The 27,588-nt window shown below is 42.5% G+C and overlaps 2 protein-coding genes across 15 annotated transcripts in view; both read left to right on the top strand.

Moving 5' to 3' along the window:
* The window catches only part of LOC137379558 (suppressor of tumorigenicity 7 protein homolog), a 231,948-nt gene that overhangs the window by 141,814 nt on the left and 62,546 nt on the right, over positions 1–27,588 (top strand). For 13 of the 14 annotated variants that reach the window (XR_010976857.1, XR_010976858.1, XM_068050546.1 and 10 more), the window contains exons 2-3: positions 12,227–12,309; positions 25,827–25,986. Coding sequence is in view for 12 of the 14 variants with exons in the window: in XM_068050546.1 (XP_067906647.1) it covers positions 12,227–12,309; positions 25,827–25,986 (243 nt within the window). In the remaining 2 variants the exon portion in view is untranslated. Of the gene's footprint in view, positions 1–10,794; positions 10,858–12,226; positions 12,310–25,826; positions 25,987–27,588 lie in introns of those variants that run through there. The other variant, XM_068050549.1, reaches the window with a different exon arrangement.
* On the top strand, positions 21,003–23,207 carry LOC137379843 (N-myc proto-oncogene protein-like). Its single transcript, XM_068051233.1, has one exon. The coding sequence runs from the start codon at positions 21,638–21,640 to the stop codon at positions 22,475–22,477; it is 840 nt and encodes a 279-aa protein (XP_067907334.1). The 5' UTR covers positions 21,003–21,637; the 3' UTR covers positions 22,478–23,207.

Here is a 27,588-nt window from a genome sequence, read left to right as displayed (position 1 = left end):
TCCTCAGTAGTTTCAATCTGTTAAATTATTATGCATTATGCTTGTTTTGTGTTGTCAGTTTTGCTTCATCAATTCACAGATAATTACAGGGTGCTCAGCTAGAGCAGATGAGTTTTGTATTTGGCTCATTTGAAAGTGTATTACTGCATGACCATTTAAGGTGACAGTGATCCTGTTTAGACTTTTTTATTGCTTGAGCCAAATATTTTAAAAGTTACACCTCAGGTAAATCATTGTAGTAATTAGTGTTTTTAGCTTTTGAGTCTTTTGCACTCTCCAAAAGCTTTCTGGTAATTCTGCTTCTGTAGACAGAGGCTTGATAAGACGTTTCTTCTGGGATGAAGCAGTACAATGCCATGAGGTAGGTGGTGGCCTGGATTTGAGTTAATGGACCAGATTTTGCTGCAGCTGGAAATCTAACGGCATCAGTCATAGGTTAGACTTGCCCCTGTACCCTTCAGCTCAAAGGATTTTTGCCCACCAAGTTGCTGAATGTGCGAGCTGATAATGGTGCAGCAAGGGAGGCAGGGCATCTGAGACCTGAGTGAACAGGCCAACTAATAGGGTATTTCCTTAATCAGTGACATTTAAGGATCGGGAATTAAATACGGGAAGGACTGATATAAAAGTGGGGATGTTCACTGATGATTGCACAATGTTCAGCACCATTCGTGACTCCTCGGATACTGAAGCAGTCCATGTAGAAATGCAGCAAGACTTGAACAATATGCAGGCTTGGGCTGATAAGTGGCAAGTAACATTCACACCGCACAAGTGCCAGGCAATGACCATCTCCAACAAGAGAGAATCTAACCATCTCCCCTTGACATTCAATGGCATTACCATCGCTAAATCCCCCACTATCAACATCCTAGGGGCTACCATTGACCAGAAACTGAACTGGAGTAGCCATATAAATACTGTGCCAGAAGAGCAGGTCAGAGGCTAGAAATCCTGAGGCGAGTAACTCACCTTCTGACTCCCCAAAGCCTGTCCACCATCTACAAGGCACAAGTCAGGAGTGTTATTGAATACTCTCCACTTGCCTGGATGGGTGCAGCTCGAACAACACTCAAGAAGCTCGACACCATCCAGGACAAAGCAGCCCCCTTGATTGGCACCCCACCTACAAACATTCACTCCCACCACCACCAACACACAGTGGCAGCAGTGTATACCATGTACAAGATGCACTGTAGCAACGCACCAAGGCTCCTTAGTCAGCACCTTCCAAACCCACGACCTCTACCAACTAGAAGGACAAGGGCAGAAAATGCATGGGAACACCGCCACCTGCAAGTTCCCCTCCAAGTCACACACCAGCCTGACTTGGAACTATATCGCCGTTCCTTCACTGTCGCTGGGTCAAAATCCTGGAACTCCCTTCCAAACAGCACTGTGGGTGTACCTACCCCACATGGGACTGCAGCGGTTCAAGAAGGCAGCTCACCACCACCTTCTCAAGGGCAATTGATGCCCACATCCCATGAATGAATAACAAAAATATTATAATGAGTGAATTCAATGCTAAATTGGGTACAGAAAGTGAAATAAAGAGGGAAAGAATGATCGGATTAAGAGAGAGAAAGAGACAGAAAGGAAGTCAGAAAAAAAATAAATTTAGAATTTGACATTTTAAAAATATCCTAAAAAAATTCAAAACCTGAACAAATGAGATTCCACATTTATAAGAGTTATTTTTTGGTGTCAGAGATGTTGATTGCAAGTAATTAACACTTATCACGTCATTAAATGGGTACTTACGCTTGTAATTACTAGCCCTAAATATCTGCAGCAGATCTTGGTTGTACCTACCACACAAATATAGCAACGTCATACCATTTAATGTATTCCAGTAGTAAGGTGGACAGAGAGATCCTGTATTTGTGAAACCAATGTCAGAGCTACACAACTTGGACAGCATCTTTTGGATATTAGTGTTTAACTGCACATCTGTTCTTTGCCTGAAGTTGCAGGACCATTTATTCATAAATAATGGGGGGAGCAGTCAGCCTTACCATTATTTTGACAACAAATTCTGGCCCATTAAAATTCTCCAGTTGAGAGAAATTAAGTTCAAATGATTCAGACTGGGATCTGAATTTCTGCCTTTTAAAAGCTGTCACCATTGATGGAATGCAACAAGTATTATTTATGATCAGACGGGTGATGGTAGATCCTGCACTCAGCTTTGAATCTGATTATCCTTCTTTCCTAAGAATCCGTTTATCCTTCATTCTTGACCATATGCCAATTAGAAGATAAATCAGTGGTTTAAACAATATAGCAGGAAGTGTGAGTAGAAGAGGACTTATTTTGGGCAGTACTGTTGTTTTATAATAGAGACAGGCCCTTCTATATCTAGTGAGGTTTAGTGCATTTTGTGCAATTTTGGTCAGTTTTCTAGAGTAAGTGACATTGATCTGGATATTTTGGGCTGAATTTTACGCCGCCCCTGTGGGTCGGATGGTGGCTTGGGGGCGGCGTAAAATTGAGTGGGAGACTCCGGGAGGCCTACCTGCCCCGCTCCCGCCTCTGGTCAACTTTATGGCGGTTGGGTGGTGGGGGGGGGGGGGATGGAAATGGTCCTCCCGCCCGAGGCCAATCGAGGCTACTTAAGGGCCCTCGCCCGCCTTCATGGGTATTTTACCCATGGCAAGTGGGCGTGCTGGGGACGTAAAAGGCTGCCCAGTGATAGCTGCCAGCCTTTCCACGCGCCGGGTTGTGGGGGGGGGGGGGGCATGCTAGTCAGGCACAGGGTGCCCAATTCAGGGCCGTCCCGCCTCCCAACCTACCCCCGGGACCCAAGATGACTCCCCCTCACCAAAATGACCACCCCAGCCTCACCAGGGCACGACTGATCTCACTGGTGAGGCATGCCAAACTTACCTTCCTTCCTGGCTCCATGTCATTGGCTGGACTGCAGTCCCAGCAGTGGCCGCCGCTCCTGGTGGCGCTGCTGGGACTAAGAGCTGCTGGCCCGCTGATTGGCCGGCAGCTCACTGAGGCAGGACTTCCTCCCTCAAAGCGGGTGGAAGTCCCGCCTCGGGACATTTAAAGCCCAGGGACCCGTAAAATGCGGGACGGATCCCTGGGCTTGGCGGAAGTGGGTTCGCCACCGACTTTTACATCGGTGGTGAATTCCCGTCTGCCTAAGGTGAAATCCAGCCCTTTAATGCAGTTCATAAGTAAATAATAAAGGACCTGAGATTATAGAACAAGAGGATGCAAGTTTGTAATGCCGAACGGCCTTGGCTTTGTTTTAAATTTAATTCCTAAAGTCTATCGTTGGCAAGTGTTTATTTAAACTTAACTCTGCAATATGTTACTTGGCGAATGCTTTACTGTTGGGGGTGCCATCTTTTGAATGAAGCATAAATTTGAGATCACGCCTGTTTTTTCATGTGGATGTTCAAGATCTCATTCATTCATTAATCAAAGAACAGGAAGTCCTCCTGGTGTTCTCACCATCATTGATCCCTCAACCAAAATCAGGGAAAAACTGATTAACAGGACATTGGTTTCTATGTTTGTAAGATGTTGCTAGAACATAATGGCTGCTGAATTTACCTACCTGATGTGAGTTAATGCACCTCAAATGCCATTTGTAGTATGGAACACTTGTAAAATTTTAATAATATATGAAGGGACTATGTGAACACAGGTGTTTTTTTTCCAATCTAAGTACTATCTGAATTTAGGACATCAGGCATTTGCTTCACAGAGATGGCAGCTGTATGTTCATCCCGAGAAATTAACAGAGTTCAGGGGTAGTATCATTATTTTACTCTCGGATCAATTGCATTAATCTGTTTAATCACCTGCAGTAAGCTGGAAGGAAGCCTTTGATGGAATGTAAACCATTCCTGCTTCTCAGCAGCTTTAAATTTAAATCAGCTTGCTGACCTTTTTTATAGCAGCCATCAACAAAAATGAGTTTCATAGCATCCCCTACAAGCAACTAAAAAATAGGGACAGTAATCAGACCAAGAGTAGCAAAGCTAATCTACCTGCTGGAAAAAGTGCTCCTTTGCCAAAGTTTTGTTTTAAAGAGGAGATTTGCTTCCTATGGGTGACTGGGTTCAGAAGACACAGAGAAAAATGAATAATCTTTATATAGAGGGAGATATTTTGAAAATTTGTTGTTGTCCTGTATCAACAGCTGCATTTTTCATTTTTTTAATGTGATGATTCTAAAACAGCCAAAGGATAAGAGTCAAACATTAACTCCAAAATATTGCAAAGGATCTTTCTCTGAGTTCTCCCCTTCCTCCAGGATAAAACTTGGATTTGTTCATGTTAGAAATCTCACTAAACATTTTTTATTGTGCTCTCTTGGGGACCTCAAGGGGCAAGTACTGCACCAAATGCATGCTACTGGTGAAATCCTTGAATTAAAGACTTCTCCTTGTCTTGGATAATGTTTCTGTTTGTCAAGTTGCATTAAGCATTTTGTAAAGGAGTGGTGAGCTGCTCACAAATTATAATCTTCAGTGAAGCTGTCTGATCCTGGACAATTCCATGCACCAGTGTGTTGGCTTCATCTTTTCCATTCTTTTAAAGTGAAGAATGCCCCATAAATTTATTTTCAGATGCACTGATATACAATCCTGGATGTTATGAAGTAAAATCAAATCAATGTTGGCAGGATAAAATTTGTTAAGAGTTTGTAGTAGTCTTTGAATAAGCTAGGATTACCACTGCTTTGTGAGATGTGCTGCACGCTCACTGTCCCTCTCACACACACACTTAGCACAATCTTTTAGAGAGCTAGTTGATCAGCCTTTTTTAAATATAAAAGGTGTTCCTGTCGGTAATGTTTCTTGTCTCCTTTTTTTATAAGAGAACTAACTATTCAGTGACATCTCATGGGTGGTTTTTACACTACCTGGATGCAGCTGTTAGAAGGAAACCAGGCGCCCTCTGTCAGCTTTATTTTACAGGGTAAACAAGCCAATCTTCCTCAACCCAATCACATCACAGACCCACGAAAATGTAGATGTACCGATCTGTGTTGGAATAAGGAAGCAAGTATGAGTCAGGTGAACAACGGATGCCTGACTCTGTAACAGTGGGGCCCAGTGCACTGAATACAACAATAAAACAACAACTTGGAATTATATAGCACCTTTAATATGATAAATATCTAAAGGTGCCTTACAATGGAGGTAGGAATGGATGTTGAGTCATGAATGAAGTGATTAGGAAGGATGTCAGAAAACTTGGTCAAATAGATGGGTTTTGAGAAAGTTTTTAAACGTGGAGAGGTGGATAGTTTAGAAAGGGAATTCCAGAGAGGGTTCTAGACAGCTGAAGGCTTTGCTTCTAATAATTGGACAAGGGAGAAGCATGTGAGGCCAGAATCTGAGGACTGGAGGATGCGGGAGGAGATATAGGGCTCAAGAAGATTGTAAGGATAAGGTGGGGTGAGACTGCGTAAGGATTTGTAGATGCATGTGTGAATTTTAAATTCAATTCTTTGGAGGACAGGAAGTCACTGTGGATCAGTGAGGATGACAGAAACAGTCTGACAGCGTTGTGAAGCCAGCTTAGAAGAGACTGGTTCCTGAGAATGAATATCAGAGACTTGCATCAAATCAAGGTCATAGATGAGAGGGCAGTGTTTTAGCACTATTCACTTTCACCTCCTAACCAGATTGATGCATGAACCATTGAACAGAAGCATAAGGAAAAGTGAGAGGAGCATTGCTGGCCCACAGATGTTAACTTTAAAATTACATAAGTAGTAGTCATATTCAAATCTCTGGGAATGGATAGTTTTGAAGTTTGTGATTTTTTTCAGTCTTTAGTGGTGTGGTGAATAACATGGTAGAAATAAAATTGCTCCCCTGCTCAGAAACCTTACATCTTTTCAACTATATGTGAGAGGCATTGAGAACTGACAGACAGACCTTCATTTCTCAACTTGTCTTGTCCTGCCAATTGGAGAAGGAAACATCATTAAGGTCACCTGCTGCACCAGTAAGCATTTGATGGTGAGTGTGCAATGCTGCGCATTTTATCTGTCTTGCTTATAGCGCCATGCACTGTGGAAGCCAAGGTTGATCTTTTCTAGATCCTGCACGTCTTCATGGGTCCAAGTGGTTCCTGGTCGGCCTCCAGGTCGACACCATTTTGGAGCGATCTTCAATTGGTGTGCCCTCAAGACTCCCTCACGTCAAAGTTCTTATCTGACCGTGCGATACGCCCAAAGAGTCACAGCCGTTGACCAGAGAAGATTGTGTACGGTGTAAGGAAGTAACTAACTTGGGCACAGAAGCAACAAGCTAAATGTTGCAGCTGTTTTTAATCTGTGCAATGCAGTGGTGCATAACTCCATGTGAATTGCAACAATCGAAAGGTTCACATGATCTTGCAACCAGCATAGCTCAGCTTGAAGAAATATCACAACTATGAGAAATGAAATTCATTGGATAAAGTCTGTTATGCAGTGAGTAATATGGATTTCTGGTTCAGTTAAAAATTGTTTTTAAACTGCCCACTCATTTGAATGAATATGTACAGTTTGAGGGAGCTCAGCAATCGTAAATGCTAATCTTATGCAGACTTCTGTTAACGGCTAATGTGAGCTGCCCATTGTGTAAATTACAGAGGGAAAAACGGTATTCTCTTTTAGCATGTTTAGTGTTCATATTTACTTTGTGAAATTTTATACATCATGTTACTGGTTAGTCAAAATCAGTTAGAACTATTGGTGTCTCTCTACCTTGTCTCTTTTCTTTGTATTGCTCTGTCTCTGAACTTCCGCTTCTCTCTCTTCCTCTGTGCTTCACTCTACTTTTCTCACTGTCCTCTTCTGGAGGTTATGCTTCAGTTATGCAGGGCTTTGGTAAAACCACACCTGGAGCACTGTGCATAGTATTGGTCTCCTTATTTAAGGGAGGGTGTAAATGCGTTGGAAGCAATTCAGAGAAGGTTTACTAGACTAATACCTGGAATGGGCATTGTCTTGTGAGGAAAGGTTGGACAGCCTAGGCTTATATCTGCTGTAGTTTAGAAGAGTAACAAGCGACTTGATTGAAACATATAAGATCCTGAGGGGTCCTGACAGGGGGGATGTGGAAAGGATGTTTCCCCTTGTGGTAGAATCTAGAACTAGGGGTCTCTATTTAAAAATAAGGGGTCACCCATTTAAGACATTTCTCTCAGAGGGTCTTGAGTCTTTGGAACTCTGTTCCTCAAAAGGTGGTGGAAGCAGAGTCTTTAAATATTTTTAAGGCACAGGTAGATAGATTCTTGATAATCAAGGGGGTGAAAGGTTATCGGGAGTGGGTGGGAATGTGGAGTCAAGGTTAAAATCAGATCAGCCATGATCTTATTGAATGATGGAGCAGGCTCGAGGGGCCGAGTGGCCTACTCTTGCTCCTATTTCGTATGTTCGTATACTTCTCTGTACATTTTTTCTTTGCTTTTGGGTTGCAGATAGTGAGTGAAGTCATGGTGTGTGGCATGGAAAGGAGCTGCCAGTGGGTGGATGCAGTATTTTCCTGTAGGGATGCTGGGTGAAATGTGGCCTGCAGCCCACGGCAACTCTCTTCCTATCTCCTTCCCATTGCTTATGCTTCCTTGCTCCCAATGCAACTCCCCCCCCCCCCCCCTCCCGCCCCCTACTCCACGTAAGAACACAGGATCAGTAAGCCCTGTAAGGAATATTAATCAAAGCATGCCAGTTGAATCTTAAACCCTTGATCTTAACTCCATATGAAACAGCCATCTGGGAATTAACTGTTTGCATTTTGGAGAGTATTAAATGCTTGAATTTGGCTAACTTGAACCATCTTATATCAACTGGTCCAAATTATACTAAACTTTACATAACTAATCTTCTATTAGCTTGTGCAATTCATTAAAGAGAAAGACTATGAAATCATGAACAAACTAATTCAATTAGAAGCATTTTGATATCAAACAGTAAGGCAGGTACTTAGATATTAACTGACAGAACCAATACGAGACTACACAGGCAGTTTAAGTACTTCATAATATATATTCCATGAAGAAGGTCGTCATAGTCTTTGTTTAAATTTAAAAAAAACTTGTGAATAAAGAATAAATCAGTGCAGTTTGCAGCTTGTATAAAAGTACAGACAAGCAGATGAGAGGTCTGCTGCAACACTGAAACTAAATTGGAAAATATTGTTCTTAATTTACAGCAGTAGGTTAACTGAGGTTTGGTCAAAGAACTTAACAATGACTAGCCTGATCTGTAGGTAGACTAGCATTTAAAGTTCTCAGCCTAACGGTATATAACATAGAACTGAGCACATAACTGGATGCTACTCTGAATGTTCAAGAATTTACATTATCAGACTGCAGTAGAAATTAATGTGGAAAGTTGTATTTTTTTTTATTGAAACAGGTATCTTTGCATTTTGGCAGACTGCGTGGTATATTAGCTGCACACAGTGTTGCTAGAGTTTAAACAGGTCTGTAATTTGTTGCATTCAGTCACATTTTTGAGAGATGCCTTACTCAGATGAATTGCCTGGAAGGAATGGTCTGAGAACTATTTTGCCCCACTCAGATTGGATCATTAGTGCCCTCTTGTGTTGGAAGTGAGGTGGTAGCAGTTTTAAAAACCATTGTACAAATTTGATCTATAGTGCATTGCCAAATGGGAATAATAAACTGAATGTTAAGATTTGGCTTTCAAAAGTTCACTTTTCAAATCTTAAATTTTAAAACTCATATTAAACACATGTAAGTATTACATTTTAGGCTCCTCCATTAATTTACTCAGTTTGTATCTTTTACCTTTGTTGATGCCTCAGGCCTCACAATAAGGTGACATCGATCATCTACGGGTTCTGAGGGAGCAGAGAGCTGTGGCTGTGGCTAGCACCTGGCAAGGAAAAACTGAACCAGGAACTGCTGCAGCACACATTTGTGAGGGAGAGACCAAACATGATTAGTTTGCCTTAAGAGGGTAATTGGTTTGTCTGGGCAAATGTTATAGACGTGTCACTGGCTGATATCTTGACCATGGCCAAATCTTCAGGTCTTCAAAATGTTGCTTGTTTTTAAATGGTATTTTAAGAAGTCTGTATTAGGATATAGGCAGCAGAGTTTTGGAATACGTCAAATTTATGGAGGATGGTAGATAGGGGACAGATAGCATTGGAATAATCACATCTGGAGGTAATGAAAGCATGGATGAGGATTATAGCAGCAGATGAGCAGAGGCGGGGGCACAGATGAGCGATGTTACCAACGTGGAAACAGACAAAATTTGTGATGGAGAGTCTATGGGGCCTATCTACTCCCCTTACAATCGAATCCCCGATAACTATAGCCCTTCCACCCTTTTTCCCGCCCTTCCGAACAGTAGAGCCAGCCACGGTGCCATGAACCTGGCTACTGCTGCCTTCCCCTGGTGAGCCATCTCCCTCAACAGTATCCAAAACGGTATACCTGTTTTGGAGGGAGATGACCGCAGGGGACACCTGCGCTGCCTTCCTGCTCTTTCTCTGCCTTTTGGTCACCCATTCCCTTTCACCCTCAGCAATCTTTATCTGTGGTGTGACCAATTCGCTAAACGTGCTATCCACGACCTCCTCAGCATCGCGGATGCTCCAAAGTGAGTCCATCCGCAGCTCCAGAGCCGTCATGCGGTCTAACAAGAGCTGCAGCTGGACACACTTCCAGCACGTGAAGGAGTCAGGAACATCAGCCATGTCCCTGAGCTCCCACATTGAGCAAGAGGAGCATAACACGAGTCTGAGATCTCCTGCCATTTTCAATCTTAAGCTTAAGTTATTCTTAACTTAGATAAACGAAAAAGGAACGAAAAGTTTTCACCAATCACAGGAAAAAAAAATAGAAAAAGCCTTACCTTATCTGCACACCACCGAGTCCTTTTTTTTTGGTTAGAGGAGGAGGGCGGGTGGGAGACACTACAGGTGTAGTGTCTCGGGTTCAGCCGCTGCCCAAATATATAGGACTTACTTACCCAGCTGCCACCTCGCTCTCCCTGTCGCCGCTGCAATAATGCAAGGATTCCTTTCCAGGGGTCATTTCCTCTTTGGGTGAAACACAGCCTGTAGGTCAATGTAGATTTTCTGCTGAGAGAGAGAAATTCTCCTTCAAGGAGAGCACTCTTTGCTGGTCTGCCAGATCAAACCAGTTCTAGCCAGTCTTTACATACTGTCTTGCTGTTGCTTAGGAACAGGCTTTTAGCTCGCACACACTTTTCCCAGAGAATATTAAAACTTCTTTCAATATTAAAGGCACACAGACCTCCCTTAGTTTTTAAACAGAGAAAAAAAAACACTTACATGACACAGCAAAGAAGCAGAAGGTCTTTGTGACATTTGTAAACTGTATGGTAGTTTGTAGCTTGCATTAGACATATGAGAACAACAAAACGACCCTTACTGAAAGTCATACTTCAGAACTTTATTTGATGCATTTGATCAGCTTTGCTGAATGCTTGTTACTGTCTGAGTGGTCAACACTTTGGAATGTTTATATTCTTTTTAAATTCATTCATCTAGGTGGAAATATAATAGGGGGAGGGGCCTTCTCAACCTGCTGTCTTTCTTTGCTGTCCTAGTAATTATTCTCTGGTTTAGAAGCCAGGTGTTGCTGATATGAGATGGCCGTTTTAACTTTGCAGAGTTCTGACTTGAGTTTACGCTTGAGTGCATTTGAAAAGGCCAATGTTGTTTAGCTGCACACCTTTAGCAAAATGGCAATACCAGTGCATGGTTGGTCAGTCAGCGGTGTTTGGCTTTGCTCTTGTACTAAATAAGCATTCAGAGTCTGTGGCAGTCAGAAGTAAACATGATGGGTCTCAACACAGGATGGTAGAAGCTGTTTCTCGAGCAGAGGAGATTTGTTAAGTAATGAGTGGGGTAAACGGTTTGTCTGGCTGTGTGCCTGATTATAGAAACATTGGAATGTATAGGGCCAGATGAGGCCATTTCAGACCATCTGGCCAAATTCTTTTTATGCAATGTGTTTAATACAAAGAAAAATGCACTGCTTGATAAATATACAAACTTAGGTGCATCAAATGAGTTGCTTGGAAGCTTCTCCACCATACCTTTCTGTGCCTGCTCCTCTCGTGCACATAGTGAGTCAAGGAAGAAAGTTAAAAATAAAGCTGAATATTAAAAAAAAATCTGGATCTGAGTGTCACTGGCAAGGCTAACATTGTTGCCCATTCCAAATTGCCCTTTTTATATTTGTTTGTTGGATGTGGGTGTCGCTGGCTAGGCCAGCATTTATTGCCCATCCCTAATTGCCCTTGAAATGAATGACTTGCTAGGCCATTTCAGAGGGCATTTAAGAGTCAACCACATTGCTGTGGGTCTGGAGTCACATGTAGGCCAGACCAGGTAAGGACAGCAGATTTCCTTCCCTAAATGACATTAGTGAACCAGATGGGTTTTTACAACAGTCGACAATGGTTTCATGGTCACCATTAGACCAGCCTGAAAAGATGGTAGTGGGCCTTTTTCTTGAACTACAGAAGTTTGATACAACTGAATGTCTGTATGTTAGGTCATGTCAGGGGGCAGTTAAGGGTCAGCCAGTCACATACAAGGTTTACTTCCTTAAAGGGAAGGAATTAGTGAGCCAGTTGGGGTTTTACAACAATCTGGCAGCTTCATGGTTATTGAAACTAGTTTTATTTTTAATTTCCAGGCAATTTTTTTATAATTAAGTAAAAATTCTCAAACATGGGATTTTAACTCAGGTTCTCTGGATTATTCATCCAGGCCTCTGGTTTAGCTAGTCCAGTAACAGAACCAGACAAGCACTGTGTTCTAGGGTGTTTATAATTGTAAATTGCAAGATAGCAAAATGAGATCTGTAATATATGTATACGTGGGTTTCCTCCGGGTGCTCCGGTTTCCTCCCACATGCCAAAGACTTGCAGGTTGATAGGTTAATTGGCTATTATAAATTGCCCCTAGTATAGGTAGGTGGTAGGGGAAATATAGGGACAGGTGGGAATGTGGTAGGAATATGGGATTAGTGTAGGATTAGTATAAATGGGTGGTTGATGGTCGGCACAGACTCAGTGGGCCGAAGGGCCTGTTTCAGTGCTGTATCTCTAAACTTTATATAATGATGGCCATATGAAGCTAGATAAAATTGTAGTACAGGATAGTTTATCAGTTTTGCTAAAACACTGTAGAACTGTGCTTCTACCTCTGAAGGTGAATGTTAATTTATGTTCCTCTTCTTTCTTTTGCAGTGAGTATGTTTTTGAATACATTAACCCCCAAATTCTACGTTGCTCTGACAGGCACATCATCATTGATCTCTGGGCTTATTCTGGTGAGTAAATATTATCATTAAGAATAATAATATAGGCATAGATAATGGTTGCAGAATCAGGTGGAGGATTATTCAGCCTGCTGTGGAAGCCGCGGTTCAGTCTGTCCGATACCCTGAACCTTTTAAATTTTTCCACCTCTTGCAATTTCTTGATTTTTCTGCAAGCATTTTGCTACTGGTGCTTCTGTGGCCTCTGTTGCTAAACACGTGGGTTTGCCTGTCACTGGAATCAAGAAGGTTCCCAAGTTCCAGTTCCAGGACTACCTACTACTCCTGAAATCAGAAAGGTCATTGGGCATCAGTCATAAAGCTGCCTGTTGCTGAAACTGAGAAAGTTCCTTACTTCCAGTTCCAGGGCTGCCTGTCACTCAAGGTTGCCAGGTAGGATTCTTGGAACTGCTTCTTGACTGGAATTGTAGGGTCTCTGGATTCTAGTCCTGGAGCTGATTGCCTTCTTTTACAATTAAATAGAAAGGAAGACTTGCATTTATATAGCACCTTTCACGACTTCAGGACATCTCAAAGCACTTTACAGCCAATGAAGTGTAGTAATGTAGGAAACATTACACTGTTGAAATGTAGAAAATGCGGCAGCACATTTGCACACAGAAAACCCCCACAAACAGTAATGTGATAATGACTGGATCATCCATTTTAGTGAAGCTGACTGAGGGATAAATATTGCCCAGGGCACTAGAGAGAACTCCCCTGGTCTTCTTTGAAACCGCACCATGGGATCCTTTTACGACCACATAAGAAAAACAGATGGGGCCTTGCTTTAACACTTCATCTGAAAGACCACACCTTCGACGGTGTAGCACTCCCTCAGTACTGCACTGGAGTGTCAGCCTAGATTTTTGTACTCAAGTCTCTTGAGTCAGACTTGAAGTGACAACCATCTGATGCAGTGGTGAGAGTGTTATCAGCTGAGCCACAGCTGATAATTGAGAGTGAGTTTTGTATGTTCTCAGTTGTGCCACTGGATGGACCCCTCTCCCTTTTACGAGCGACTAAAATAAAATGTAAACATCTTTAGGATGTTGAATAATTAGAAGGGAGGAGGCACAGCAATGGAAAGTACTTCTTTCATTTAGTATAGTTTACAGAAGGACTGTTAGCACACTGTATTTATTCGCACGCTACTAGACTATCTGTACTCCCTTCACATGTCTGCTGCTGATTTCAAGGCACTCCATCCTGAGCAGTGCAGCAGAGATCATATTGTTTGCTCGACAGAAATTGAAGTCAGTCTTTAATGGATCTTGAAGCTCTCTGCTTAGACTGGAGCTGAGACTGCAGAAGGCTGTTATGATCAGGTGAGAAAGAGATCCAGGATTCCCTTTCAGCCTTCACCTGGTCTTACTGTAACAGGGTTTAATTTTTAAATACACTGTGTTTTTAGCTCCCCCTTGGTGAATCCTTATTCACCACTTTCCAATAATAAGGCAAAGAAACCAGCATAATCAGGTTTTCTCAGGTTTAAAGAAGAAAAGTTGAAATTTATTAAACTTAAATTCTAATTCAGTTGACACCTGCGGATACACGACATGTCGCCGCTAGCATGCATATGTGATACACACATGCAAATAGAGACAGAAAAGAGCAGAAGAAAAATAAAGTGGAAAGTTTGAGGCAATATCTGAAGAGTTGTTGTTATATTCTTCCAGCTCACTGTAGAGTCCTTGATTGTAGTTAGATCTTGCTTTTTGTTGGGGCCCAGTATTCTTCTTAAACCTTGTTCGCTGTAGGAAACTTTTCTCTCTTGGGGTTCGTGTGTCTTCAGTGGATTCAGAGGCTTGTGAGAAAGGGATGGGAGCAAACATGAGATATCTTCTCAGTCCAGGACCAAACAGACATTCTGACTTCCAACTCTATGGCCTGTTCAAAAGAAAACCCGGGAACAGGTAGTCATGTGACTAGCTAGTCTAATCTGTCCTGGCCCTTGTGGAGAGTATCCTCCTTAGCAGGCCCTGGAATGTGCTTCCTCACCTTTGATGTCTGTTAGTATGTAAATGTTTTTTCCAGCCACGGCTGATCTATTTAACAAGTCATTTCCTCGCTCCAACAACAGTTGAAAATCAAGCTTCATGACAAAATTGATGTGCCTCATTCTTGGCAGCTGGGGGCCTAACATGACAAAGCTATGAGACTAAATGTTACTGTTAACTTCCACCAATCTAAATAGAGGAGAGGAAACGGGTTATTAGCACAATTACCAGGGATATATGCTATTTTACTGCACAGGGCCAACCTTCCTGTAATCAGCTACCTCCGATGTTTCTGATGCTGTTCTGCAGTTCAAACATCTGTCTTATTACCATCTCCGGAGAAGGGCACTGGCTTTATTGCCATCTCTGGAGCCTTACTGCCATTTCTGGAGCTTGGCACTGGCTTTATTGACCTCTCTGGAGCTTGGCACTGGCTTTATTGACCTCTCTGGACCTTGGTGCTGGCTTTATTGACCTCTTTGGCGCATGGCACTATCTTTATTGACCTCTCATGCTCTGCTGGGGCTTTGTTAGCTGCCTGGTGTGTTGGTTTGTTTCTACTCGTCATTCCCTAGCTTGTCTTTGTCTAGTCTCCCTGTAGTGAAAGGGCAGTGTTTATGGTCTGATAGCAGCAGTGCTGTTGTGTTTGTGCTGCATTTAGTTGCTTCACTTCTGTTTAATTTCTAACAGAGTTTGTCTTTTAGGCCTGCAGTGTAATCACTTGTGAAATTGTGTTTGGATGTGTTTTAGGATTTAGGCTGGAATGTGAAGCTGTGGCATTCCTGTACTTGTTTTTTTCTATTAATTTGGAAATGATTTGCCCAGAGATAACTTGAGCCTTGTGGATTTATGTGTTTTGCTGTTTTTTTAGAGAGTCATCAGCCAACTCCACTAAACATACTGCATTGAGTATGGGGTGACTAAGACTCATGTTTGAGCAGAGTTTTTTTTTGATTTAATATTTTTTAGCTTAAAGACATTTGTTGGATCAGATAGTAGGTGAATGGATAAGCTCACTCTACATTCCTGTCTATTCAGAGGGCGTAAAGTGAGCTGGCAGGCATTAATGCACAGGAAGTGGTGAAGGATAGGCGCAATACAGATTATTTGTTTGACCTTGGAAGGTAGAGTACTGGGAGTATGTCACATTCATCACTAATGAGGTAACGGCTTCATACCCCTAAGCAATGGATTAAAGATAGTATAGTGCCATCTGACAGACTTCGTAACTTGTGCGTTCCACAGATTGTATGTCACATCGATGATGCTGTGAGTGCTTTTACTGTATGTAGTTCAGCAGTACTACACTACGGGGTGTTCTTTGATTTATGCAGGATCTGTCAGGAAATTGCACAAGTATCTTCTTTGGTGCAATTATTTTTAAAAGTGATTTTGAAAGGTCTGTTTTATTACAGACATTTATTATAGATCAGTTCTCAAAGGCAATTAGGGATGGGCAACAAATGCTGGCCTTGCCAGTGACGCCCACATCCCATGAAAGAATAAAATAAAGAATCACATTCTGTTCTGAGATCCAGTGATATGGCCAGAGTGTAAATGCTCCCTCCCCTCTGGCGACACCATGGATTATTTATGTTGGGTGGAAGTGTTTACTTTTAGGTGTATTAACCACATTATGGCGCAGCAGTAGAAATCTCCCCCTCACATATATGCGTACACATACGGACTCTCAAACTAAAATAGAGATTTGCTTAACACTTTTTTTTACCAAGATAGTACAACTTTAATATTTTTAACCAGTCCTTCCTCCTTTCATCCTCTATTGGATGCTTAAAACACATTGGTAAATCCATGGGGTAGAATATGTTTGGAGGCTCTCCCGATTGCCTGCCATAACTTTGGCAGAGGTCCCTGGGAAATATATAAACCACTGTTTACTCTGTTCTTCCAGGGTTTCTGCTGAGGTTACAGTGAGAGTTTGGGAGAACCCCCATTGAAATTTTACCCGATTGCCTCTGTTGCTGTGCCATTGCCCATGCTGTAAGGATGTTAAGAATGCTGATCTATTCAAAGATGGAGAAGAAATAAATTATTTTTAAGTGGCATTTTTATTTGATGGAGTATTGTAATTCTATTTTTGGCCATTCTTCCACCAGTAAGACAGAACAAACTTGCATTATATCATGACCTTAGGACTTCCCAAAGCACTTCGCAGCCTCCTTCAACAGCACCATCCAAACCCACGACCTATACCACCTAGAAGGACAAGGGCAGCAGACGCAAGGGAATACCACCTCCTGTATTTGCCTTCCAAGCCACATACCATCCTGACTTGGAACATATATCACCGCTCCTTCACTGTCGCTGGGTCAAAAACCTCGACCTTCCTTCCTAACAGCACTGTGGGTTTACCTATATCAGATGGACTGCAGCAGTTCAAGAAGGTGACTCACCACTATCTTTTCAAGGGCAGTTAAGGGTGGGCATCAAATGCTGGCCTTGCCAGCGATGTTTACATCCCATGTAAGAATAAAAAAGTCAATTACTTTTGAAGTGTAGTCCCTGTTGTAATGTGGGGAAATGCAGCAGCCAATTTGTGTGGAGGTAGGACCTACAAACATCGATGAGATAAATGACTAATAACCTGTTTCGTGTTATTTTGGTACTATCCACCTATTTTGGTTGAGAAATAGGTATTGGCTGGACCCACTCCTGCCAAATGACGACTGACCAAATCCATATAACCCTTATAGGGAAACCACTGGGACAGAGAGAAGTACATTGCAAGCAATATCATTTTAAGAAAGACAACAAAAAATTGTCAATAACTCTGACCTGGATCTGATCAGTACTGAATTTTGTAGCTGTACCTGACTGATCATCAACATCTAAGTGCAGGCGAGGTAGGATAGTATCCTCGTGATTGGCTTTTGCTGCTTTGGTTTTACCTTCTAATATTTGAAGCTTTAACCAAAATATTGTGAATTTATATATATATATATATATATATATATATAGAGTGAGAGAACTACTGCAGAAAAGAAGCCTTTCACAGTAGTTAAGCCTTAAAGATGAAATTGAAAATGTAATTAGGTGGTCTCTGACTATGGCAGTGTGTTAATATGTGCCCTTTTGAAGAGTTTGAAGTTATGTAGACAGCTTAGCATGGTGTACATGCTGAAGAAGAATCAGTAACTGTGGCCAAGGGTGGGGGGAAACTAGTTATGAGGGAAGTAGCAGGTTTTGATTGTGCAAGTGGAAGCAGAAAAGTGTAGTGACTGTTCCTTTATGATTGGAAGAGAGCTTTGAGAAGTGGGGAGGAAATGATTTATATTATTGGACTAAAGTCTGGTGGTGCAGAGTGCAACAGCGATTAAGAGAGATGTGAAGGGGAGTGTTACCTTGGCAATATACTAAGGTCACTTTTTTCCCTGTACAATGCCAAGTCCTTGGAACAATGTTCAACTATCTCACTCCAATGTTACTGGCTAATTTTCCAGGGCACCTATTGCCCATTGAACTGAAAGAGGGCCTCCTCCTTGCTCCTCACTTGCTTCACAAGCACTGCCATAGTTGCATTGGAGAATTGGGAGGCTCTGGACGAAGTCAAGCTGTCTCACTAACACAGTCTTCACTGTTGAAAAGTGTAGCTCCTCTTTAAGGGCTGTAGGCAAGCCCACAGGATTTCCCATTCTCCCAAATGGTGAGCACCTATAAGAAGTGTGGTTAGCGCTGGCAGTTCGTCTGCTTTATTTAAATGAGGTCTCCCACCATTGGGCAGGTAGAGAAAATTCCCTGGTCAATGTACATCATATGCGAAATTCAACCCCAAGATTTAGACTGCTGTCAGCTCGTTTTTTTCATCGCCAAAAACATTGACACCCACTTCAACGGAAATGAAAACTGGCAGAGGTATAAAACAGGCAGCTGATCCAATGTCGTCCATTCTGCACTATTTCTCAAAGCCAAAATTAGCCGCCTTCCTCTGCAAGAGATATTTGACTGTTTCTCGGGTACGCTTGCAGCAACTTCTAGTCGTGATTCTTAATGTCTTAATCTAAGCAGTAAGTTTTGACTGTATTGTATTTATGAATAAGCCATCCATTATGTATTTCTTAGACAAAAGTAAAGTTGTAGTAGGAAACCCATTTCAGCTGCAAAATATCTAGGGGTAGAGTTTCCACCTTGAGCGCAGTCAGCTATCCGGGTGCAAATTACACTGGTTTCTCCGAAGTGAAGTTATGGTTAGTTTCTGCTCAAATTCATTTGCATAATCACAAATATAAAAATGTAAAATATAAAATCTTACATAAATCAGCACTTTTGGGCAGCTTTTAGAACACATTTATTTATCTTTTTCTGACATTAAAAATATACCTTGATATATTTAAGAGTGGTAATCTGTTGCAGTTTTTTTTATATATAGATGAAAATGGGCAGCACAGTGGTGCATTGGCTAACACCGCAGCCTCACAGCTCCAGCGACCCGGGTTTGGTTCTGGGTACTGCCTGTGCAGAGTTGTCCCTGTAACTGTGTGGGTTTCCTCCGGGTGCTCCGGTTTCCTCCCACATGCCAAAGACTTGTGGGAGGATAGCTAAATTGGCCATTGTTAAAATTGCCCCTAGTGTAGGTAGGTGGTCGGAGAATTGAGGGAAGGTGGGGATGTGAGAGGGAAAATGGGATTAATGTAGGATTAGTATAAATGGGTGGTTGATGGTCGGCGCAGATTCGGTGGGCTGAAGGGCCTGTTTCGGTGCTGTATCTCTCTATGACTCTAATAAGCAGTTTTAATAAGAATGTTTAGTCCACCACCTGTAAGTAACATGTTTTTATATAACTGAAAATAGAATTTTTAAAAACTATAGGGAAACTATTAGAGAGGATTCTTCGGGACAGGATTTACTCCCATTTGGAAACAAACAAACTTATTAGCGAGAGACAGCATGGTTTTGTGAAGGGGAGGTCGTGTCTAACTAATTTGATTGAGTTTTTTGAGGAAGTGACGAAGATGATTGACGAGGGAAGGGCGGTGGATGTTGTCGATATGGACTTTAGTAAAGCATTTGACAAGGTCCCGCATGGCAGACTGGTGCAAAAGGTGAAGTCACACGGGATCAGAGGTGAGCTGGCAAGATGGATACAGAACTGGCTCAGTCACAGAAGACAGAGGGTAACAGTGGATGGGTGTTTTTCTGAATGGAGGGATGTGACTAGTGGTGTTCCGCAGGGATCAGTGCTCGGACCTTTGCTGTTTGTAGTATATATAAATAATTTGGAGGAAAATGTAGCTGGTCTGATTAGTAAGTTTGCGGACGACACAAAGGTTGGTGAAGTTGCGGATAATGATGAGGATTGTCAGAGGATACAGCAGGATATAGATTGGGTGGAGAAATGGCAGATGGAGTTTAATCCGGACAAATGTGAGGTAATGCATTTTGGAAGGTCTAATGCAGGTGGGAGGTATACAGTAAATGGCAGAACCCTTGGGAGTATTGACAGGCAGAGAGATCTGGGCGTACAGGTCCACAGGTCACTGAAAGTGGCAACGCAGGTGGATAAGGTAGTCACGAAGGCATACGGCATGCTTGCCTTCATCGGTCGGAGCATAGTGCATAAAAATTGGCAAGTCATGTTGCAGCTGTACAGAACTTTAGTTAGGCCACACTTAGAATATTGCGTGCAATTCTGGTCGCCACACTACCAGAAGGACGTGGAGGCTTTGGAGAGGGTACAGAAGAGGTTTACCAGGATGTTGCCTGGTCTGGAGGGCATTAGCTATGAGGAGAGGTTGGAAAAACTCGGATTGTTTTCACTGGAACGACGGAGGTGGAGGGGCGACATGATAGAGGTTTACAAAGTTATGAGCGGCATGGACAGAGTGGATAGTCAGAAGCTTTTTCCCAGGGCGGAAGAGTCAGTTACTAGGGGACATGAGTTTAAGGTGTGAGGGGCAAAGTTTAGAGGGGATGTGCGAGGCAAGTTTTTTACACAGAGGGTGGTGAGTGCCTGGAACTTGCTGCCAGGGGAGGTGGTGGAAGCAGATACGATAGCGAAGTTTAAGAGACATCTTGACAAATATATGAATAGGAAGGGAATAGAGGGATATGGGCCCCCGGAAGTGCAGAAGGTGTTAGTTTCGGCAGGCATCAAGATCGGCGCAGGCTTGGAGGGCCGAATGGCCTGTTCCTGTGCTGTACTGTTCTTTGTTCTTTATACAGAGCCATTTGTGAGTTTGTGTCAGCTGTGGCTCAGTTGGTAGCACTCTCGCTCTGAGTCACAAGGTTCTGCGTTCAAGTCCCACTCCAGGGCTTGAACACAAAAATCAAGGCTGACATTCCAGTGCAGTACTGAGGGAGTGCTGCAGTGTTGGGGGTTCCATCTTTTGGAAGAGACATTAAACTGAGACCCAATCTGCTTGCTCGGGTGGATGTAACAGATCCCATGGCACTGTTTCTAAGAAGAGCAGGGAAGTTATCCTCAGTGTCATGGCCAATATTTAACTCAAATCAACATTGCAAAAACAAATCACATTGCTGTTTATGTGAGTTTGCTGTGTGCATGCTGTCTGCTGCATTTCCTGCATTACATCAGTGACTACGCTTCAAAAAGTACTTCATTGGCTAAAAAGCACTTTGAGACATCTGGTGGTTGTGAAAGGCACTGTATAAAATGCAAGACTTTCTTTTCTTTCATTGGTCAGTTTCTTAGTAAATGAAGTCTTTCTTAATATGTAAAGACTTTGACTAAGTGTCTACTAGTGCCTGTCTGGAAAAAACCTCAGCTTGATTTGAAAAGTCTTCTCAAAGACCCACAAATGGGTGCAATTATCGGAAACTTGCTAGGCTGATCAATTCGATATGCAGACGTGGCTAGTTTTGTGAGCGGGGCCAGCTTCCAGCGCGACGTTTTATAAATCAACATAAAAGTTCATAGAAACTCAATTTGCACTGGGCTTAATGTGTTTGAAATTCCTTGATCTTTTGCGCTGGTTTGGCTAATTTTGGGTGAATTGCAGTGGAAACCCTGGGCTGGATTTTACCAGACCTTTGGCAACGGGCTGAGAGGCAGGACGGCTGGCAAAATGGAGCGGGAAGGGATCGGTGGGGATGTTGGGGGACATGCCCGACAACTGCAAAGTTAACTGCATACAATGGGTCACCCATCCCTTGCAGTGGCACACGAACAATGCGATGTAGCTAAAGCAAGTCGGCATGGAAACCACTAATATTTTACCTGGTAGACACATGCGGACCAGCAATGGCAGGACTACCCGCGTGTAAGGACCTATTGTGACTATCCACGAGATCACCAAGGTACCCATTACAGCAGAAGAGACCAAGAAGGTATCTACATTGAGTCAGTCCAGGACTTACAACAAATGTGCCAGGACAGGTTCTATGCCATAGGACATTTCAAAGGCGATGCCGTACTGCACCTCAGAGAGGGTGCATTCACTGTGTCCAGCTTCCTGATGTCTGAGATTGAGTCACAGTTCTTCCAGGATATCAGTGGTTCTGGTTTCGAGAGTATCAGCCCCTTCTCAGAGATGCCACACCAAGAGAATGAAGATCCAAATTCAGACAGTGGAAGTTCTTTGTCGACAGGCCGTGTTTCTTCGCACTTCAGTGTCTCAGAAGAAGAAATTGAATTTGTAACCATTGAGAAGCAAAGGCTGGCAGTGGGCACCATTGTCAAGGAGAAATCTCCAAGGACCAGAACCCACTCGCAGACTCTGACCAGCATCAAACGGTGCAGTCTGGAAACCCAGCAGCAGCACAACTATGCCATGCCCTTACCTCTGTTCTCTGGAGAACTGCTAGCATCAAAACGAGCCAGAATGGACAGATACCTCCATGAGGCCAAGCACTCCTTCCCCAACAAATCCTCAACCTTGAGCTCCAGGCCTTCAGACGCAGAGGATGAGGAGAGGCGACGGACACACAATGTCCTGAAGAGGCAGAAGAGGAATGAGTTGAATCATTGTCTGTTGGCTCTTCGAGATGAGGTACTGGAACTCTGCAAGAATGACAAAGCCTCAGAAGTAGTCATCCTGAGAAAAGCAACAGAGTATGTTAGCAGGCTGAAGACAGAGCGACAAAAACTGAATGCAGAGAAGGAGAAACTTCACAAAAAGCAGCAACAGCTTAAATGCAAATTCTCCACAATGCAGGAGACACTGCTCGAAACTCAAGGAAGAATGAAGATGGTGCATGACTGACATGCAGTGACAGAACAATAGGACAACAACCAACACATTGGCAGCATGTCTGAAAACCAGAAACAACCGAGGGGAAAATCCACATCCCCAGAAGGTTATACCATAACAAGATATGGAAGAGTTGTCAAACCAACGAAATGCTATATTGACACTTAAGCTTCTGCACTCGTAAATTTCACAATTCCCATCTTTATGCTTGTAAATTTTATAATCTCTATCCCTGTATAACTAATTTTGATATCTAATTTTATGGGTTTTTACTTGTAGTGCGCGAGACTCAGCTTTGGAAGGATGTTAGATGATTGCTTTAAGATTGATGTCACTAAGAACTCAGTATGCTAATGAGCTAAGTACCAGGATGTAGTCATGTGACTAGAAGTCATAGTCTCTCTGCACTGTAACACTCTGGACAAAGTTTCTGTATATAGTTAGCTCTGTATTGTATATATTAGTTTAGCTGTTAATAAACCCTCTAGAGATATTCAAAGAACTAGAACCCACGTACCTCATTGTGTTGCTTAAGTAACACAAAGAGAGCTGAATTTTACCAGCCCCTCGATGTCGGGGGACGTGGCGGGGGGCCCTGTAAAATACTTGCGGGAGAGGCCCACCATGACCCATGACGCGAGAACGCCCCGACACATATTGCCGCCAACGGCGAGGCCTCGTTGTGTCTCGCTGCTTGGCGGCGGGACCCTCATTTAAATATTAAAATTCATTGAAACAAAATGCTGGTTAACTGAGCTGGCCACAGTGGCCATCCCATGATGATGTAACGGCCGCCGGCCGCAATCTGTACGGCATTCCGAGGCGAGTCACTGGTGGGGAGGGGAGAAGACTGAAAATTTCAGGGTGGGAAGGGTGGGGGGGGCGGGGCAAATACTTTTTATTGGCTGTGGGGATGGTGGGAAGGGGTTGAGGGGCAAATGTTACGAGGTTGAGGGCGGGACATTCGCGATGTCAATAAAATTTATTCAGGGTCATTGGCCCCAAAACAGACATTGCGGAGGGGGGTGGGGGGGGCGTGGGTTGAAAGGGCTTCCAGGTTTCAATAAAATTTAAAAATGAGGTGTAAACGAATTCCCCTTTAAATATTAAAATTTCATCTAAGGGCTCAAAGCCCTTTAAGATGGTGCCTGCGCAGTGGCACCAGACGCCTTGCGGGGGACGCAGCGGCCACCCTCTTTATGTCATCAGGAGCATCTGTTCCGCCCCCTCCATTTAAATGAGCCCCCGTGCGAAATATCGCGGGGGCTCAGCGGTGGCGCATCCGTGTCGGAAGGCTGACGAGTTCAAAGCGCACCGCCACGATGTGCAGTGTGCTAATAACATTCAGTCCAGAGAATTCATGACACTAGCGGCAGCCAGTTAATTGGCTGCTGCCGGGAAGATGCGTCTCTGGGTACAGCCACCCACCAAAGCGGGGTTCCTCCCGCTTTCAGCCCCGACAGCGGGACCTCAGCCCTTGTGACAAAATTCCAGCCACTATTCCCTGATGTTTGCAGCTTTTGTTTTGTGGAGGTTTTCTCCACAAGAACTCAAACCAACTAAGAACTTGGGGCAAGAGATCAAAAGTAATATAAAAACATTTAAGATAGAAAGGGAGAGATAATTGATAAACTAATCAAACTTAGAGAGGATAAAACCCCTGGTTAGGATGGATTGCATCTACACATATTAAAATAAATTAGAGAAGAGATAGCAGAGGCACTACAGCATGCATATAAAAATTCAGTAGAAAAAGGAAGTGTGCTAATGTGATTCCTATATTGTAAAAGGGAAATAGACAAGTCCAGGGAATTATAGACCAATTAGCTTCTTACTGAAAGATGCAATACAAAAATGTCTAGAAACTGAAAACATAATGAAGGTTAGTCAGCGTAGATTTCAAACGGGAAGGTCATGCTTGACCAACAATATTAAATTCTTTGAAGAATTAGCAGGAAGGGTAATGCACTAGTCATCATATCTTTGGATTTTCAAAGGCCTTTGATAAGATACCGCATGGTAAACTCAGAGCATGTGAAATCAGAAGGCAAGTAGCAGAATGGATACAAAACAGAAAACAGAGTGTAAGGGTTAAAGGTAGGTATTCAGATTGGCAAATGGTGGGAAGTGGTGTTCCACACAGATTGGTGCTGGGACCATTGTTGTTCATCATTTACATAAACAGTTTTAACTTGGGAATCAGAACTACATTTCAAAATTTATGGATGACACCAAGTGTGTAGTAAATAGAAGGGGTGTAGTAAATACAGAGGAGGACTGCGACAAAATATAGGAAGACATTAATGAACTTGTAGAATGGGCTTGTAATTAGCAAATGAACTTCAATATAGATAAGAGATATCTGAGGCTACAGATACACAAATCACTTAAAGTAGTGTCACAGGTTAATAGGGCCATTTAAAAAAAAAGAAAACAAAGTACTGGGGTTCGTTTCTAGAGGGATAGAATTGAAAAGCAGTGAAGTTATGTTAAACTTGTATGGAACCATGATTGGACCACATTTGGAGTAATGTGAACAGTTCTGGTCTCATTATTAAAAGGATATAGAGGCACTTGAGAAAATGCAAAAAAGATTTATTAGAATTATACCAGAACTGAGAGATTATACATATCAGAAAATATTTAAGAGGCTGGAGATATTTTCTCTAGAAAAGAGAAGACTGAGGGGTGACCTGATAGAGTTCTTAAAGATTTTGAAAGTGTTTGATGCACAGAAGATATTTCCATTTGCAGGCAAGACCAGAGCTAGGGGCCATAAATATAAGATAATCACTAATAAATCCAATAGGAGAAACCTACTTACCGAGAGATGATGAGACTGTGGACCTTGCTATCACAAGGAGTAGTTGAGACAGAAAATATATATGCATTTAAGAGGAAGCTAATCACATCACAGAGAAAGGAATAGAAGCATATGTTAATGGGTTTAGATGAAGAATGTTGGGAGGAGGCTTGTGTGGAGCATAAACACTAGCATGGACCTGTGAGGCAGAATACCCTATTTCTTTGCTGTAAATACGATGTAACTCTTTAAAAATGTTAAACCTGTTCACTCAAGATTCTGTTGTCTGAAACCTTGAATTACTTTCAGTTGACTGACTGCACATATACTAATCCTTATGCACAGTCAGCAGAAAAAAATGGAACCTCTTCCTATATCCTTTTTCTTTGAGTGATTTTAAAATAAATATTACATTGAATTTATTTTCAGTGTGACTTTTTAATGCTGAAGATTTGCTTTACACTTAGGGTGTTTGTTCACTATGAAGCAATCTTAAAAGCTGTGCCAGTTTTTCAGGTTTAATAAATGCTTTGATTTCCTTTTCATTTTGGTCCACAGATATTTGAATGGTGGTATTTTCGAAAGTATGGAACATCATTTATTGAGCAAGTTTCAGTCAGCCACTTACGACCGTTGCTTGGTGGGGTGGACAACACTGCCCCCAGCAACTCTACCTCTAATAACGGAGATTCTGATTCCAACAGACAAAGTGTTTCAGGTAACCAGCAGCATAACCTTCTGTAGAAATTTGCCATTCTTTGAGAATATTCCTCATTTAATTCTTAAATGTTGTGGATGCTTTTTGTGTCTCTTAAGTCTCTAGGTTTCCCAGTAAAAGGTCTGTTAGCTATTCCTGATGCAGTCTGCCATACTTGAGGTCAAAGCATACAGCAGATGTCAAACTTGGACTGGAAGCTCCATCAACTCCACCAATCAAGGCTACTTTTTCAGACATTGTGTTTTCTCCCCCAGAGCTTCATTCCTGCTTTCAAAAGCATCCTTAACACCCTTCTCTTTGACCTGGCCTTTGCCTCCTCCCCAAAACATTTTTCCTATCTTTTCCTTTTGTTTGGGGTCCACAATTTGTTCACCACCTGAGATATCCCTCTGTATGTGGGAAAGCATTATAGAAATGTAAGCTGTGATGGGTTGGGGAAAAGTAATGTTCACAGAGAATTAACAGGCAGCCAAGTGAATCATAAATATTCTTTAATGTTGTTAAGCTGATATTAAACAGAGTAAATACAGACAGAATTATGGGTGTATTGTTAAATAAGATGTTGGTGTGTATAAGTAGATGAATGCAAGTCCAATAAAATAATGCTGACCCTCTGAAAATGATGTGGCATTTAATGTTGAAGACCAAGATGCTAGTTTTCTCACAGTTTCTCTGAGCTTGTAAAATTTAGGGTGGGTAGATTTTATGAAAGACTTTGAGTCTCTTTGATAGATGTGGCAAGTTGGCATTGCTGCATATATGAGGGCCAATTTTAACTAAGTGTAGGAATTGGAATGGGGACAGGGACCCCTCCAGCCCACCACCAACCCCACCCACCCCCGCCCCCGGAGTGTGAGGCCTAGGAATTGACATGTTCCGACTCTCAACTCCTGCCTAAAGATGATTGGAATGATGTTACCACCAGTGACTCCCAGAAATGGGCCCCAGTAACCTAAGTAGGGAATGAGTGGGAGGTCAGCAAGGTGGAGCACTCCTGCATCACCAACATTGGTGAGAGGGGTTAAAATCGGTCCTATGGTGTCTAGTTGTTGTTTGCCATACTTCCAAAGTAGAGACAGTGGAAAAATTCTGAAAAGGACAACAGGTTTTAGATCATTGACCTATTAAGAATGGGTGCAAATGAAGAGAAGACATAATCCAAATAAGTATTCTGTTTTATGTTTTTTGAAAGGATCAGTTACATTCTCTCTTCCTCATTTTAATTTTTCATGGGTTGACCCACTTCTACGACTGAAAATTGGGATAAGCTGCACCGTCCCAGGCTACTTTCATTGTCACCAAGCAACATTTTGTAACACATTAGTACAGACAGTAATTCTAGTTTTACTTTCCGGGATGGGGAAGCCTGTAATTTCAGCTTTCTGGGTAAGATCAGCCCTTCAGCAGAATAGCTTTCCCTGTGTCTCCTTTTCTGCTGACTCAGAGATAACAGGCAGTGAGTAGCTGAGCCCTGCAACAAGCAAAATCCAGGCTCAATTTCAATAGTCTGTATTAGATTATTTAATCTCCAGTGGGATCTTGTGTTGGGCCTCAGAAGCTCCTGGTTCAGGGAGGGGGTAAGTCAGTCTGGTAGCTTGTTCT

This window comes from Heterodontus francisci, chromosome 18, assembly GCF_036365525.1.
Source record: "Heterodontus francisci isolate sHetFra1 chromosome 18, sHetFra1.hap1, whole genome shotgun sequence".
In the NCBI taxonomy this organism is placed as follows: domain Eukaryota; kingdom Metazoa; phylum Chordata; class Chondrichthyes; order Heterodontiformes; family Heterodontidae; genus Heterodontus; species Heterodontus francisci.
The sequence above is the reverse complement of the archived record's forward strand: the minus strand, read 5'-3'. Positions and strand labels throughout refer to the sequence as shown.